Raw genomic sequence first — 17,265 nt, 5'->3', positions numbered from 1 at the left:
TATGTACAAGAAACCTTAGAGACCTTATATCACCTGATTCCCACCAACTCTTCAAGGTCAATTTTTAACATTTAATAGAGATCAGAAAACAAGTTCAATGAACTTAAAATATTTACACAAAGTAACAGAGCTATTCAGGAATGGTGCCTAGATATATCATTCTAAAGAAATGTCTCTCTGAAGCCCATGTTTTCTAAACTATGCCTGTCATGCTCGCCATCAACGAGCATATTGGAAATAATTGGAATAAGAGTATCATGGACAAATGCCCTTAAAAGAGCAGGTACTTTGTTTTCTATCAGTGGTGGGAATAAGTTTTTTTGAGGCATCATTATAGGAAATAAGGCTTAAAAGGGTGAATGCCATTGTTATTTAATTCAAAAGCCACATCTAGAAGACAAATGACTCTGGAAAACAATTAAAAGTAATTAAGGTTATGTAATGTGTCCCTTCTCTTTCAGTTTATTCAGAGCTACATTGTACATGTCTTCAAGGTACAGACATCATCTGATTTGTCTTTCTTAACTCAATGCTTCTAGGGTGGTGAAGACTTGGGGGGGGGGCGTTGAAAGGAGGGAGGGAAGGGGAGAAAATGTAATACTATCAATAAAAAATGTACTTTTAAAAAAGTCAATGCTTCTAGAAATTCCTTGTTCTTTATTTAGATGAAATGCTAACAAAATATTAATATACAGAAATGATCACCATTTCTTTAAATCACATTAGGCAAAATAAATATTCCTTTATTTAGATTTTATTACTCATAGTTTTTATCCATACATTTAGAGGACTTTACAAACACTAACTTATTAGCCGTTCCAGAAAGGTAGTTGGATAAAAAAGGCAATTATATGAGGAAGAAATACAAATATGATACTAAAAGGACCGTATTTTGTGGCTTCATCTATAATGCAACTAACATTTAGTTGCTGTTATCCTGTTTGCTGCTGTAACAAATTATCACAAACTCAGAGGCTTAAAACAACACTAATATATTATCTTATGGCTCTGTACGTCAGAAATTCGACACAGGACTCACTGGACTTAATTCAAGATCCTGGTAGGGCTGCATTTCCTTCTGGGGCACTAGAAAATGTTTCCTTGCCTTTTACATTCTAAAGAGGTTACCTGTGTTTCTTATCTCATGGCCCCTTCCTCCTTCAAAGCCAGTAAGTGGGTCAAGTTCTTCTATCATCATTTCACTCTCATCTCCTTTTACCTCCCTCTTCCACTTTTAAGCACCCTTATGATTATATTGGGCCCATCCAAATAATCCAGGTAATCAATCTCATTTTAAAGTCCTTAATCCCATCTGCAAAGTCTTTTTGAAATTTAACAACATATTCACAGGTTCTGAAAATTATGACATTGACATCTTTGGGTGGCAATTATTTAGCCTACTACAGTTGCCTTTGTCTTCAAAAAAATGAGGATTATACATACACATAGTAAATTGAGCCTACAGGCTCAATTTGGGTTAAATACTAATGTTTTAAATAAAGAATGTAGAACTTGGGGTGAAAAATCTCTCCTTTCTGTTTTGTCAGATTTTTACTGGCATTCTATTTTGAAGATGAACCATAATTAGGTATGTGGGAATAACAGGAGAAATAGGGTGCCATTCAAACCCATGAAAAAAAAAAAAAATGGAAAGATCTAAGTGAATCTTTTATTTGAACAAAAACCTGAAAAAAGCTTATTTTGTATTACCTATCTTTTCATATACATTGTTCTGCCTTGGCACTCAGAAAGTACCATTTACACGGCCTTTATCACATAATAGGAATATTGTATTAATTCAAACTAGAGGAAAAGTAGCTGGGAAGGCTATGCTTGAGCATACTAACCAGTTTTTACAAACCTTTAAAATAAAATATCCAAATAATCATTACATATGTATATGTGGTTAAGCAGTCAAACATCTCCTTTTTGAAAGGCCTAAATTCAAAGTGAAATTATCTCACTATTTTTTTAATTCCCCAGAAAAATGCACTATCGCATGTTTAACATTTTCAATTTAGTTTTATATCTTTTCTGACTCCAAGACAGAAGAGAGATGTTTGATGTACTCAAGTTATAGCCAGCATCTACCAATTCTTTGATTCGACTTTTTAAAGTACTTATGCTTGAATCTAGAATCCGAGGATTTTCAATTATTTGTGAAATGCTAATTTTTTCTTCTATGAGGCAATCTATTTTATCATTAAACTTTTTCTCTCCCAAGAAGAGCACATCTAGATAGCTCAAGACAAACTTCTGTACCTCCTGTTCAGTGCACCCAAGAGAACACAGCTTCTCTTTGATATTTGTGTAGTTTCTTTTGGCACAGGCATTGGAAAGGTCTAGGATTTCAGCTCCTGGACCACATATCAGAACAAGCAGCTCCTCATTGTTCAGGTTGAAAGTTGACTGTAAAAACATAATGTTAGCTTTTATCCGTTTGGTGCTCTGAATTAAGATGAAAGGGTTTTTTAAAATTATTTTCCTGACAAAATCTATGGGATGACTGTGACCTAAGGACAAACATACTTCCTGCAAAAATTCGACCATCTGTTTATTCAAATCAAGACTATTGGAGAAGGTACGTGGGGCATTGTTCAATAATCTACAAAGGCACTTCCGGGTCAATCCAACTGAGTAGAGAAACTTTATATTATTCTCCAGGTTTACGTTGTTATTGGACCGAAAAAATGATTCAGGAGAACGTTCCAAAATATCTACAATTTCAAGGTCCGATGTCATAATTGTTCTCCACAAATCCCACCGTTTTGAAAGATTTTCAGTTGTGCGTGTTAAGGCTCGTGGATATCTTGATATGATGCTAGCAATCACTTCTTGGCCAGCTCCTTTGGACAGAAGGAACATCTTCAGATCCTGCTCATTAATACCCGTCCTATTAAAAACTCCGGGCTGTCGTTTCTTGGCCATGTCAACATCTACTCCCATAGTAAGTAAGTTATTCAGTAGTCTATTCTTCAAAGGCTCACTGTCTTCATTATCAGACTTCACACCAAAAAACCTAAATGAAACTGATTTGAAGAGTATTTCTGGTGAAAATCGGGTCATCCAACATCTTGAGCCAAAGAGGAAGCGACTTCTCATATACAAGAGGTTTCGTGGTGCCAGAATGGTCAAGTAGCCCCAACCTTTTGGAATGCTGTTAAAACAACACAGACAATATTATATAATGTATTAAATAGTTGAAAGACCATATTATGATCCTGTAAGTATCATGGTCCTTTCTATAAGAAGTTATTGGTAGCTCCAGTTCTCCTGGTGCTGTGGTAACAATTCAGCCACCGTATTTTCTCTCTAGCTCATTACTTCTAATTATCTAGATACCAGACTTCTTTGCCTCAGTTCTCACATCCTGGTTATCAAACTCTAAATTTACCCCTGAAAACCAACACCAGCTTTTTTTTTTTTTTTTGGGGGGGGGGGGGGGAGGGAGGTAAAGATTTGTTTTATTTCTACTGGGGAAAAGAGAATGATAAATAAAACTGTTCTCCAATTTGCTCTCCACTGTGTACAAACATAGCCACACACATATAGAAAAATACACACACACCAAAAATACCCCAAACAAAAAGAAACCAAGAATCAAAAATCAAAACACCCTCAAACTGCACCAATACTTTGGATTTGACCAAAAGAATAGATCCTAGGAGGAAGTGCACAATGCAAAATCAAATGACTGAAAATGCTGAACAAACAGTATTATTAATATACAAAATATTTATATTTCTCAACTAGTAACAGTTGGTTCTCCATGTTTGTAAAATTTTGGAACCACATAGCTGATTTGTTAAATATAGTCCATGCCAGCTTCCAAAAGCCAGAAAAGATCTGTTAGCTTCCTTCTTTGATGCCTCATCAAAATTTTCTACAAGATCTAAAACATCACCATCTTCCTCGTCAATGTCTTCTGGTTTTGGTGCTTTGCTATCCATCACTGTTCAGCTAACTTCCTAAGACTTGTGAAGCTGTCAGCACCAAACTGACTTAATATTCCAGAAAGCATTTCTGTGATTGGTTTGGTTTTTGCATGACTGATAATTGCAAAGGTGTCAGCAGAAAGGGAAGCTTGGACTTTGGGATTGTTGAAATGAATAACTGTTCCATCACCTTTAATCATGTTTACCTCTTCAATACCAGCTTTCCAGAAAACTCTGAAGTTTTCTGTCATCAGCTGTAGCTATTCTATGTACCACCTTCTTTCTGCAAGCCATACCCTTGTCCCCTATCTGGATCTGAGCCTGAAGTTTAGCTAACTTTTCTTGGTTCATGCTGTTGGTAAATCTGAGGCAGGGAGAGTCCTCCAACACCAGCATGCAGCAAGAGCAAGAGGGTTACCTCAGCGAGACACCAACACCAGAATTCTTAATTTGCACCATAAACACATTTTTCTAGATTCATGGCACTCTTTAAATCCAGGCTATTATTAGAGCCTAATTCTTAGCTCTGGTCAACAAGAACAACTGCTTCCATTCTCCTCAATTTACATTATTGTCCCCTTGGTTGTAACCCAACAACTCCAAACCAATGTGCATCTTCCAAATGATCTAGTTGGGATATTTAATCCAAATAATACACCACACATGGAACTATGCTGCAAGATGACATGTTTAAAAGTTACTTTTACCATTCTCCCCAGGCCACCACATTACAAAAGATGAGCCCAGGGCTCTATGCATCAGTTTCACAACACATATAACTTTGTGCAAGTGGTTAAAACCTCAATATCTAATTTTCTTGATCATTCAGAAATGAGTCATGAAATGTATGAACTGCTACATGCTACATGGTAACAATCATAAGTCCCTAGTAAAGTGAGCATCTATTTATAGGAAATATTTTATGAGGAAAGCAACAAAGATTATTCGTATCAGATAATTTATTTTCCTAAACTACTTATGGTCTGAATCATACAATAATACATATATTTTTTAAATTGTACTTTATCCTTTTCAGACTACACAGCTGTGATGAACTTAGATTTTTATTCCTAATTACTTATAATGGGCTCTTATCACTTAAAAGAGGCCCTTTAATTAAGCATAAAATAGAAAATAGAGCTAAATGATTTCAACTCACCACTAATATCTTTGGACTTGAGATACTGCTTTCAAGATCAACATCATAAAAGCCTCTCTGCGCCTATCCTTTTGATTATTCCAATTTAACAAGAATTTAGATTATGCCTACAGACTGGGAACATTCCTATAGCTCAAATAATCTAAAGATCCTCAAAGAATCGGAAAAATATTCCCAAAGTATGGAATCAAATAGCATTCAAACAAAAGTGCAGACTGCTCACAAGGTAAACATCAAACAAAAGCACATATTAGACTGCCCTATACTTTGAATTCACTATTCTTCACTTCTCCATAATGCTACATGCTACCATGTAATTATACACTCTCCCAAAAATGCATGAATTTAGAAACTTAAAAAATAAGGTCCTCTTTCTAACTAAAGCAGTGGTTCTCAACATGTGGGTCACGACCCCTTTGGGGGTCGAACAACCCTTTCACCGGGGTCGCCTAAGACCATCAGAAAACACATATAAAATTACATATTGTTTTTGTGCTTAATCACTATGCTTTAATTATGTTCAATTTGTAACAATGAAAATACATCCTGCATATCAGATATTTACATTAGGATTCATAACAGTAGCAAAATTACAGTTATGAAGTAGCAACAAAAATAATTTTATGGTTGGGGGTCACCACAACATGAGGAACTGTATTAAAGGGTCGCAGCATTAGGAAGGTTGAGAACCACTGAACTAAAGGAAGGCTTTACATTGCCCAAATCAAAAATTTGCTCTTCCAGACGCTCAAGGGTGACCTCTACTGACTAATCAGACAGAACACTGACAGCTATGGATAAGACCAGTACTTTCCAAAGAGGGGTAGCAATACGATCCAACGGAATGTAGGAACAAACAGTAAAATTCCAACTTATATTTGCCTCAGCCTTTTAAAATTTCTACTTTCTGTATTATAAAATGTATACAATATATACTGTAAGACATGTACCTAACTCACCAGTAAATAAAATATAAATATATTGAAGGTCCATGTATAAACCTTTCTTGGAGAGTATACACAATCAAAAAAAGCCTGAAGGCTACTACTCTAGAGAACACACCCTCAAACAGGGTTGAACAAGCCACAGAAAGCTCAAAAGAAACTGTATCAATGACAGACTAAAAGAAAGTGAAAATATATGCCAAGTTTCTTAACAAAAGTGCATTCAGGGCCCTGACCGGTTTGGCTCAGTGGATAGAGCATCGGCCTGTGGACCGACGTTCCCAGGTTCGACTCCAGGCAAAGGCATGTACCTTGGTTGCAGGCACATCCCCAGTAGAGGGTGTGCTGATGGATGTTTCTCTCTCATCGATGTTTCTGACTATCCCTCTCCCTTCCTTTCTGTAAAAAAATCAATAAAATATATATTTTTTAAAAGTGCATTAAGGTTTCTCCTGAATCTCATAGGTGGATTTTATGTCTTTTTTTTAATTATTTCATAATTCCCTCTCCATGGAAATATCTTCCACACAAATTAACATGTCCAAAACCAAAATGAGCATCTTTCCCAGCCCCCAAACTAGACCTCCTCTGATTAATGAAATCGTTATCACTAACCTGAGTCATTCATGATAAAAATACAAAAGCTTTGCTTTCTCTCCCTTCCTCAACCTATCATCAAATCATGTATTCTGCTTGTTCATCATCTCTGAACTCCAACCCCTCTACTCTTTGCTTTTCATTCACCCAGACTATAATAGCCACTTAACTTGCTTCTCTAACATCTGTCACTCAAAACTTCCATCATAGTATACTTGTAAAACAAGTATGTAATTATGTCCCTCATTTCCTGATTAAAGATCTCTGTAGCTCTCCCCTACAAAGTAAAATCTTCAGACTGACCTTCAAAGCCCTCACCACACAGTTCCACCTATCTTTCTAGCTAGCTTCTATTCTACAACTTCACCACTAGGCACCACTGCCTCTCAAACCTCTGGTCCTTAACATCCTTGTCCATTCTTGTCTCCCTGCCTTCTTAAGATATCTCTCAGGAAGGCCTATCATCCTGATGTCTATCCATAGTACAAGATCCCATTCAAACACTACCTTCCTACAAATCTTTAACTAAACAAGTATATATTGTTGAAGTGAAGCATTTATTTTATAATTACTTATTACTAGGGAATCTACACTATTTCTATGAGGGGGGGGGAGCTCAGTTGGACTTAGAATTGGCAACTAAAATTTGGTTTTGACTACAATACTATACATGCAATAAATTGACCCAAAATATATTATGAACAGTCTCAGCGAAACTTAATACAATGTTACTTAATATTGAATGTTGGTAAGCATATGAGGAAATGGGAGAAATTCTCAAATACCACTGCTTGAAGAGAATCTGGTACCCTCCATCATATCCTTTAAGCCAACATTTCCACTTCTGGGAGATTATCCAAGACAAGAATACACATTATTATGAAAAGGATTATCATCATAATACTATTTGCTATTGACAAAAAGAAGGAACCCAATGTCCCCAAAAGAATGACTAATAAGTTATGGTACAACTATGCAATAAAATACTATACAACCTCCTTTTTAAAAATGAGGCAGATCTAACACAATGGAAAGATGTCCAAAGTGTTTTAAGTGGCAAACAGCATAATGGTATGAGTAGGGTAATATGCAGAAAGAGAGAAAAAAATGGAACAAAACAGTTATCTCTGACAGATTAATGGCAGCTATGTACTAATTCTGAAATATTAAAATATTAATTTACGTGTTTATTGCAACTGATATTAAATTTAAAAAAAATTAAAATTGTCTTGGAGTACAAAAACATAATAGAACAATATATATTACCTTTACCTATTTTTCAGTTTTCAACACAAAAATGTTAAACCTGATAAATATCAATGCTACTTTACTCTTTTAGCACCCAATTTCCATCCAAAATACTCCCCTTACATCTAGTAAGGTGAATAAATATTTAAACAGCCTAATGCAAGAAGTATCAACTGCCTCAATCTACAAGTTTCAAAAATAATTAATACTCCATAATGTATTTCAATCTCAAATTAACGTTTTTAATGAGCCAAAACCATTATTGCTAGAGGTGAAATCCAAAATTTAAAAATACACTGAAAATCTGTGTACCTACAACTTGTATGGTCTAAGGAATAAAAGTTTTACCCTGCCCTCTGCTCCACAGAAGCCTAATAAAGGGGCTTTTAATGAAATGGCCAATGTCTGGCCCTAGGGTACTACATTCCAGTGGGCCTTCTTTCCACAAAACAAGCAGTTCAGAGACCTTTACAACAATGCATTTCTCACCTCATTTGCCTTAAAAGGACTTCTGCATTCCTCCAGAAAAAAGCTGGAAAATAGTTGTCCCTAAAAATGGCCAAAAAGAAGGGGGGGGGGGGAGTTACAAAATATTGTCAGGACTTCGCAATACAGAAGAACGAGTTCAATCCCACCTAGCGCCGCAGGTGCATAACCTCATGAGATGCATAACCTTCCTGCACACTAAACATCTCAGAGATACGAGAAGAAAAGAGCAAGTACAGGCCTGAATGTGATCGGAAAAGGTAGCAGAATGGCGAATGATCTGTAAAGCCAAAACTAACTGCTTCACGTACATCGTCTTAAACTCCACAAATTAAAAAGTAGGCTTTATCCCCGAAATTCCAAAGCGCCGACTTTTCTTACTAGCTTCTCTTAGCTAGGTGAAGCGCAAGTTGGAACCCAGGGGAGCCTGTAGCTCAAAACTAAGGTTAATTCCACAGGTTCCATTCCACGGACTCCTCCCACCCCTCCTCCTCCCACAAGGACAACTGTGCAAAGAACTGCGCGGGAACTGGGCGCTGCGATACCTCAAAGTCACCCGCACCCGCTTCTTAAAACAAAAAGCACAGCAGCAAAGCCAGCAACGGCAACTTGGACTGTACGGAAGAACCAGAGAGCGCTTTACTTCCGCCTCCGGAAGCGGAAATTCACGAACTTCCGGCCACGGGCCCGCGCGGTGACGTCACCACCTTGCGTGCCCCCGCGGCCAGGGGGCCGCCCTCCGTAAACCAACGCGAGAAGCCCAGCAGGGGGCGGCAGAAGACCGCGGTAAGCGCGGGGAGCCCACAGCTGAGGCGGGTTTGGGACGGGGTGGGCGGGGCCGAGAGCCTTCCGGGTTCCCGGGCCGGCGGCCGAGAGTTGCTGCGGGGTCTCAGTGCTTTCTGGCGACGAGCGGTGAGCAAGTCCCTATCAGTCCCTATCATATAAACGAATTTTGCTGCCTGATGGGGTGATTACGCGTATTCCTGTGACTCACGTGACGCCGAGGAACACTTTGGCGTTTGGTGCCGAAAAACACCTGCGATGAGAGGCTCATAAACAGCCCCGGGTTCTTTCTTTTCTGAGCGACCTGCTGGAGTGTGGCTGCTGGTCCGACATCAGGCTCAGCCCGCAGGCTCGGGGAGCAGTTCTAATGAACTTCTATTTAACTGCTGGCAGCACGACTGCTCCCTGGTTCGTATTAAACTGTGCCGGGTTCGGGCTGTTTGAAGTTTCAGCAGGAACCATCCCCACCTCCGGTGCGAGTGTGGCACCTTGGGGGGCGTCGCCTCAGTCTTCCTGGTCGGGTCGCTCCCCTGGGGCTGGTGGCAATGGAGATCAAGTTTCAATTGGAGGCAATTCTGCTGTTCCCTCCTGTAAGAGAGAGATTATACTCAGATGAGTGAGATCGTCAGGCCGCCCGGTTACATAACGGAGGACGCGGTGGGCCTCAGAGAAGCACATGGGGCGAGAGGGTTGGTCCTGAATTTCACGGCCAGAAGCACTGACTGCATTGCCCTCTGGGGGGAGGAGGGGGGTGCACACAACGGGAGCGTGTTCTTCACCCCATTCCTGCACCAAGGAGCCAATTAAAGTTTAGTCCTCACTCTCCCTTAGATCACGCCCCGCTGCTTTGTTGTTGTCACTTCGTGTTGAATTAACTCTCTGTTTTGTTGGCTGATCAGAATAAAGATTAACTTTGGGGTCTTAAATTGCTAATAATCAGTCTGCTGGCAAGTGAAACTACTTCCTGCAGTTAGTTCCCTCAGGTGAAAATTAGCCCCGAAAAATTAGAAACGACCTCTTTATTTCGATTTCTAAAATCGATTTCTGTATATAGAAGGAGCTCCTATACCTGAGGTAATATTTACTATTATATATTAATATAAAAATTATATACACAAATATATAAATATTTTAAGTAGAAGCTGCTTTACAATCAGACTGTAAAACAAAATCTTTTTTTTTTTTTTTAAGTCCCCACCAGAGGACATGCTTAAGTTTGAGCGATACCTTGTAGGTAAGGGAGAATGGTTCTTTTGAAAATAAATTCTGTATTTCCTCTCCAAAATTCTCAGATTACAAATATTTTTTAATATTTATTTTATTTATTTCAGAGAGAAGAAGGGAGAGGGAGAGAGAAATAGAAACATCAATAATGAGAGAGAGCCCTAGCTGGTTTGGCTCAGTGGGTAAAGCGACGGCCTGTGGGCTGAAGGGTCCCAGGTTCGATTCTGGTCAAGGGCACATGCCTGGGTTGCAGGCCTGGTCCCCACAGGGGGCAGGTAAGATGCAGCCGATCAATGATTCTCTCTCATCATTGATGTTTCTATCTTTCTTTCCCTCTCCCTTCCCCTCTGAAATCAATAAAAATATATTTTTAAAATAATAATAATAATGAAAGAGAATCATTGATCGGCTGCCTCCCACAGGCTCCCCACGGGGGATTGAGCCTGCAACCTGGGCATGTACCCTGACTGGGAATCAAGCTGTGACCTCTTGGTTCATGGGTCCACACTCAACCACTGAGCCACACCCACCAGACTACAAATATATTTTAAATGCATATTATAAAACACTGAAAAGAATAACAACAAAAGTATAATAATGATTGGACTGGATGGTGTATTATCAACTACTTTTTTTCCCTTCTCATATTTTGCCAAAGAAGTTTAATTTTTAATGATTTGTTAATATTGTCATTACCTTCAATAAAAGCAATGCCAACTCCCTCAGTCATTGGTGGTGTGTTATGGCAGAGCCTGTATATACCTTGTCTATATTTTATTCATTGACTTAATATTTATTGAGCACCTACACTTCCAGGCCCTGTTTTCAGGATGGGGGAAAACAAAATAAAGCCCCTGCCTTCTAGGACCTCTTTTCCAATGGTAGGTCTCACTCAGCCCGAGTGTCTGCTCCTGTACATGTCCTCCCCCCGCCCCCTCATCTTCCCTCCCAGGGTCATGGCTGACCCAGGCCCTACTAAACTGATGTAATTAAGAAAAAGAAAATGTGCCCTAACCAGTTTGGCTCAGTGGATAGAGTGTCGGCCTGCGGACTGAAAGGTCACAGGTTCGATTCCGGTCAAGGGCACGTACCTTGGTTGCGGGCACATCCCCAGTAGGGAGTGTGCAGGAGGCGGCTGATGGATGTTTCTCTCTCATTGATGTTTCTGACTCTCTATCCCTTTCCCTTCCACTCTGTAAAAAATCAATAAAATATATTTTAAAAAAAGAAAATGTGGTTGGAAACACTGACAGGGAGGTGGGGGCTGTGAGTAAGAGAAGACCTGAGGCAAGGAGTAAGCAATGATGAAACAACAAAGAGGAAAAGAGATGAGATGAAGTCATCGCAATATGGTGGAGGGAAGTTTATTTTAGAAGCTATTCTAAAGTTTTCATCTTTCTGGGATTTTTATAGATGCAAAAGTAATTCCATTTTTATGTCAAATTTATATTGTCATATATCTTGACTAGAGGCCCAGTGCACGAAATTCGTGCACTAGGGGGTGGGAGGTTCCTCAGCCCAGCCTGCACGCTCTCCAATCTGGGACCCCTTGGGGGATGTCTGACTGCCGGTTTAGGCCTGATCCCACAGGCCTAAACATCCCGCTCACAATCAGGGACTGCTAGCTCCTAACCGCTTCTGCCTGCCAGCCTGATCACCCCCTAACTGCTCCCCTGCTGGACTGATTAACACCTAACTGCTCCCCTGTCAGCCTGATCGCCCCCAACTGCCCTCCCCTGCTGGCCTGATGGCCCCCAACTGCCCTCTTCTGCTGGCCAATTTAGTTCTGATTATCGGTTTCTATGCCAGTCAGCATCAAGAGCTCCACCTCCTAGGCAGCCATTGGCTCCTCACAGTTGACCCAGATTTGATTCTGATTGGTCAGTTTCTATGGGCCTATCAACAGGGCCTAATCAGAAAGGCAGGGCTGATCAGCAGTCCCAGTGGAGGCCTGGAGAGAAATGGAGGTGGGGCTGCTGACCAGGCCGGGAGCTAAAGAGAGAGGCAAGTACTGATCAACAGCTGCCACAGAGGCTACAGATAAGACCCTGCTTCTCTCTTTAGGCCTCTCTCTGGGCCTGATTTGCAGCCCCCTCAGCAGTCAGTGCTGGGTCACCATGACTGCAGGACTGACTTCCGGTTGGTCGAGCCTCCTGGTCATTGCGGGTGTGACGAACCCAGGGTTTTTATATATTAGGATTACATTTCTCTTTCTTGTCTAAAACTTTGGTGATATTAGATGGTATATGTGTCTTTAAATGACCATGCTTGGGAAAAGAAAAGATTGCCAAGTCTGAATTGGAGCATCTCCTCTACCCTTTTTAATCCAGAAGTCTGAAGCCTACACTCTGAAGCCCTCCCTTCATGAATTGGACACTCAGGGGAGTGGCCGAAGGTCACGTTTGAATACAGAACATATGCTACACTCAGAAACACCTCTGACCTAAGGGTTTTTTAACTGTGCCAAATCCCCCTGCTCAGGAAGTGTCCTGTTTTTCACACAAATAGAGTTCTGGCAAGACACAGGCCCTCCATTGACCACTCATGTTTGAATCTCAGCAAACCCAATTAAGGACAGAAAGGAAGTGGCCCTCCATCTCCCACCTTCCACCCAATACAACCCCCACAGACTCCTAGACTCAAAAGACCACAGGTGGGGAACCTTTTTTCTGCCAAGGGCCATTTGGATATTTATAACATCATTTGCAGGCCATACAAAATTATCAACTTGAAAATTAGCCTGCTATATTTGGTCAAACATCTAATTAACTCACCCTAATGCCGTGGCAAGGCCAGACGAAATGATTTTGCAGGCTGTATATGGCCTCAGCCCACAGGCCGGATGTTCCCCATCCCTGCAAAAGACAAATGAATACCCTACCCCACATCAACTTCCTAGACAGACATACCAGTGACCTATCAGTCTCACTTGAGGGCCCTCAGAGGAACATCAAGTCTCTTCTCCCACTCTCTCTTGGCTGCGGCTGTTTTGTTTGTATATGAAAACAAATGAAAAGACTATAAGTTGCTTTAGGTGAACAAAAGCAGTAAAGTTATAGTCAAAGGTTAACACTCTTAATGTTTGCAAACAAACCAAAAAAGCTAGCATAATTTTCCCCCTTTTTAAAACAACTGTTTTTTAACAGCCTTCGAGTTCTTAGGATTTTATTGCTGGTTACTTTCTTTCTCTGAAATGTGCCTGACCAGGGTCTAGAGAGACTTCAAGAGTCAGCTTTCCCACTCCCACACTCATTACCACAAGAGTCTGTGGCAAGGAAATGGATACTTCGCCTGGCAAATTTGCTGATTCCAGACCTGATATGATCCTGGCTTCCCGTAGTAGTTAGATCGCCACTGTCAGCAGCACAGAGTTGGCCAAGAGAAACAGTAATCACTTGAGATCCCATAAAGTCTCAGTCCCAATCAGCCGGTTGAGTTTGAATACCTTTAGGGTTGTTTCAGCAACAGTACCATGCCTTCAATGAAATGATTCTTAATCACTAGTAGAAAATGTTATCCTAGTACAGTAGAGAAGCAAATAATCACAAAATGGAAAAATATCTTCCTTGTTCAAACATCCATATACCTGTAACTTAGTTTGTTAATTTAAAGTCATCCAAAGAATATGAATTTTGAGAGAAATTACATAGAAGAAACTATTAATAATCTTTGAAAACATTCATATAATACTATCTGCCAGGCACTACTATTCTATACTTCACCTATATTAATTCATTTAAGACTCTGATAGAAATAACATTATCTCCATTTTACAGATTAGAAAACTGAGACAGAGGCTTGGCAACTTGCCCAAGCTCACACAGCCAGTAACTGGAACCTAAGAAGTCCAGCTCCAGAGTCTATCATAATTGCAGTGCTTTGCTGACACTCAGAGAGAAGCAATATTTTAACTCACTATAGAAACTACAAAAATAGTAATGTTTATCTATAGAAAATTGAAAAAGGCAAAAAATTCACCCATAATTCAATCACTTAGAAATAACCACCATTTACATTTTATTTATATCCTTTTAGTTTATTTTCTTGAAGAATATTCCTATGCATAACTTTTTTCCTTAGTCAACCAATGAGGTAGGTATAACTTTGTAGATGAGGAAACTGAGATTTAGATAAAGTGACTTTTTCAAGATAAAGCTAATGCGTGTGGAACCAGGATTTCAACCCAGGTTGCTTCTTTCAGAACCTGTACTCCTAACCCCTGGCTTATACTGTATTTGAGTTTACATTTTTTTGTCACACTTAAACAGTCCTTTTCCATCCTAAGTTTATGAAGAACAGTCATCCATATTTTCATGCAGTACTTTATTATTTTTCCTTTTTTCCCTTTAAGTCTTTGAATCATCTGGATTTTATTTTGGGATAAGAAACAAGAAAGAGATTCAATTCTGTTTCCTTTCCAAATTGCTAGTCAATTGTTCCAACATCATTTAATGAATACTTTCTTTGCACACTGCTTTGAAGTGTCACCTTTATCATATACCAAATTTACCATTTTTAATTACTGCATTCCACTTTGAAAGATATTTCTTAAGGTTCTATTGTGATAATCTAACTTAAGGGTAGACATGAAGAAAGGAAAGTAGGTTTCAGCCTGGTGTTATGAGAATTTTCCTTTATAGATGATTTGTTTCCCTCAAAAAATAAAGATCAGGATTCAGGTGAGCATATTTTATCTCAAACTCTACAGTTTTTATAGAAATGTGAAAAATGGAAACTGAGCTTAGAGGAATATTAATGATTCTCTTGTCCAACCCTCTTATGTATAAGTAAGGTAACTGAGGCCCAAAATGGCAAAAATTACTTACCTAGCATTGCTAGGTACTGTCTGTATTTTACAGGTTTCTTTCAGTAGCTAGTGACAGAAATACAACACAAGCTAATTCAAACAAAAAAGGTTGAGGAATTTTTCTCTCAGTTTATCTCTCTATATAGGTCTTATTCTCTCAGGTTCTTCCATGGAACAAGATATATGGCAAGTATCTCTAAGGTTATGTCCTTTTAACTGGAAACTCCAGCTTCTAATTCTTAGTCTTGAACATAAAACCCATAATAAGGACTATGCTTGGTTTTCCTTGAGTCATGTGACCACCCCCATTGTGTCATGGGAAAGGTGAAGGTGGCAGGATATACTATGATTGGTGGCCCCATAAAACCACTTGGAGTTGGGGAGAGGCAGTTCCTCAAAAGAAAAGAGGTGTTATGATTGCTGGAATGAAGAAAGGGAACTTAGACAGACAAAAATACCTCTGTCTACTACTACAGTTGGAGAACCAGAATTGGAATTGAGGTCTTTGAACTTACATTCTAATTCTTTTCTCGTTCCTCTATTCATTTAATGCATATTTATTGAGCACTCTATCAGGATTGTATTTAATTGCAAGTAACAAAATCGCAAGTCAGTGATGGTTTCCATAGCAACAGGTCTAAAGACAGGAGTTAGCTGTTGCATTATTTTCTAAGATCATGGAGTCTCACAACTTCCCATCCCTCCTCGTTAGTCACTATCTTAGTCCATTGGGTTATTATAACAAAAATGCCATAAACTGGGTAGTTTGAACAACAACCATTTATTTCTCACAATTCTGGAGATTGGGGAGCCCAAGACCACGGTGCCAGGAGATTCGGTGTCTGGTGAAGACCTACTTCCTGGTGGATAACCATCTTCTTTCTGTGTCTTCACCTGATGGGAAGCAGCAGGAGCACTCTCTGGGGTCTCTTTCATAAGGACACTAATCTCACTCAGGAGGTCTTTACCCTCACAACCTGATCACCTCCCAAAGGCCTCACCTCCCAATATCATCAAATTGGGGGACACAAATATTCAGTCCATGGTAGTCGCTTAACCCAGGCAGGATACAATCATCTCTCCCTGAAGCCTTTCCAAGCCTCCATTCAGGATAAATCTTTCCCACTCTTACAGCGCTGTCGCATTGTTCAATCATTGTAACACTGAATTCATTCTTTTTTTTTTTAATTAAATCTTTATTGTTCAGATTATTACATTTGTTCCTCTTTTTCCCCCCATAACTCCCCTCCTCCCAGTTCCCGCCCCACCCTCCGCCCTCACTCCCCACCCACTGTCCTCATCCCTAGGTGCACGATTTTTGTCCAGTCTCTTCCCGCATCTCCCACACCCCTTTCCCCCCCCAAGAATAGTCAGTCCATTCCCTTTCTATGTCCCTGATTCTATTATAATCACCAGTTCATTCTGTTCATCAGATTATTTATTCACTTGATTCTTAGATTCACTTGTTGATAGATGCATATTTGTTGTTCATAATTTGTATCTTTACCTTTTTCTTCCTCTTCCTCTTCTTAAAGGATACCTTTCAGCATTTCATATAATACTGGTTTGGTGGTGATGAACTCCTTTAGCTTTTCCTTATCTGTGAAGCTCTTTATCTGACCTTCAGTTCTGAATGATAGCTTTGCTGGATAAAGTAATCTTGGTTGTAGGTTCTTGGTATTCATCACTTTGAATATTTCTTGCCATTCCCTTCTGGCCTGCAAAGTTTCTGTTGAGAAATCAGCTGACAGTCGTATGGGTACTCCCTTGTAGGTAACTGAGTTTCTTTCTCTTGCTGCTCTTAAGATTCTCTCTTTGTCTTTTGCTCTTGGCATTTTAATGATGATGTGTCTTGGTGTGGTCCTCTTTGGATTCCTTTTGTTTGGGGTTCTCTGCGCTTCCTGGATCTGTAAGTCTATTTCTTTCACCAGGTGGGGGAAGTTTTCTGTCATTATTTCTTCAAATAGGTTTTCAATATCTTGCTCTCTCTCATCTTCTGGCACCCCTATAATTCTGATGTTGGTATGCTTGAAGCTGTCCCAGAGACTCCTTACACTATCTTCGTATTTTCAGATTCTTTTT

At 39.7% G+C, this 17,265-nt stretch overlaps 1 protein-coding gene and 1 pseudogene across 1 annotated transcript; both read right to left on the bottom strand.

Annotated features, from left to right (window-relative positions):
- Positions 1 to 633: 633 nt before the first annotated feature.
- MTERF1 (mitochondrial transcription termination factor 1) lies at positions 634 to 8,991 on the bottom strand. Its single transcript, XM_036328246.1, has 4 exons — positions 8,915 to 8,991; positions 8,373 to 8,432; positions 6,350 to 6,437; positions 634 to 3,157 (listed from the first exon to the last, which is right to left on the bottom strand). Exons 3-4 carry the CDS (start codon positions 6,403 to 6,405, stop codon positions 1,993 to 1,995), a joined length of 1,221 nt encoding a protein of 406 aa, XP_036184139.1. The 5' UTR covers positions 6,406 to 6,437; positions 8,373 to 8,432; positions 8,915 to 8,991; the 3' UTR covers positions 634 to 1,992.
- LOC118666244 lies at positions 3,421 to 5,531 on the bottom strand (annotated as a pseudogene).
- Positions 8,992 to 17,265: the final 8,274 nt, after the last annotated feature.

The sequence above is a fragment of the Myotis myotis genome, unplaced genomic scaffold, assembly GCF_014108235.1.
Source record: "Myotis myotis isolate mMyoMyo1 unplaced genomic scaffold, mMyoMyo1.p scaffold_m19_p_11, whole genome shotgun sequence".
In the NCBI taxonomy this organism is placed as follows: Eukaryota; Metazoa; Chordata; class Mammalia; order Chiroptera; family Vespertilionidae; genus Myotis; species Myotis myotis.
Note: the sequence above shows the minus strand (reverse complement) of the source record. Positions and strands in the feature narration are given on the sequence as shown.

Excerpts from the sequence above, each read along its gene's own strand:
- MTERF1 (XM_036328246.1), bottom strand. The coding sequence starts at position 6,405 with ATGAGAGAGAAACATCCATCAGCACACCCTCTACTGGGGATGTGCCTG. Across the intron at positions 3,158-6,349 it reads GGGATGTGCCTGCAACCAAG|CATTCCAAAAGGTTGGGGCT; the intron begins GTACATGCCTTT and ends TTGTTTTAACAG.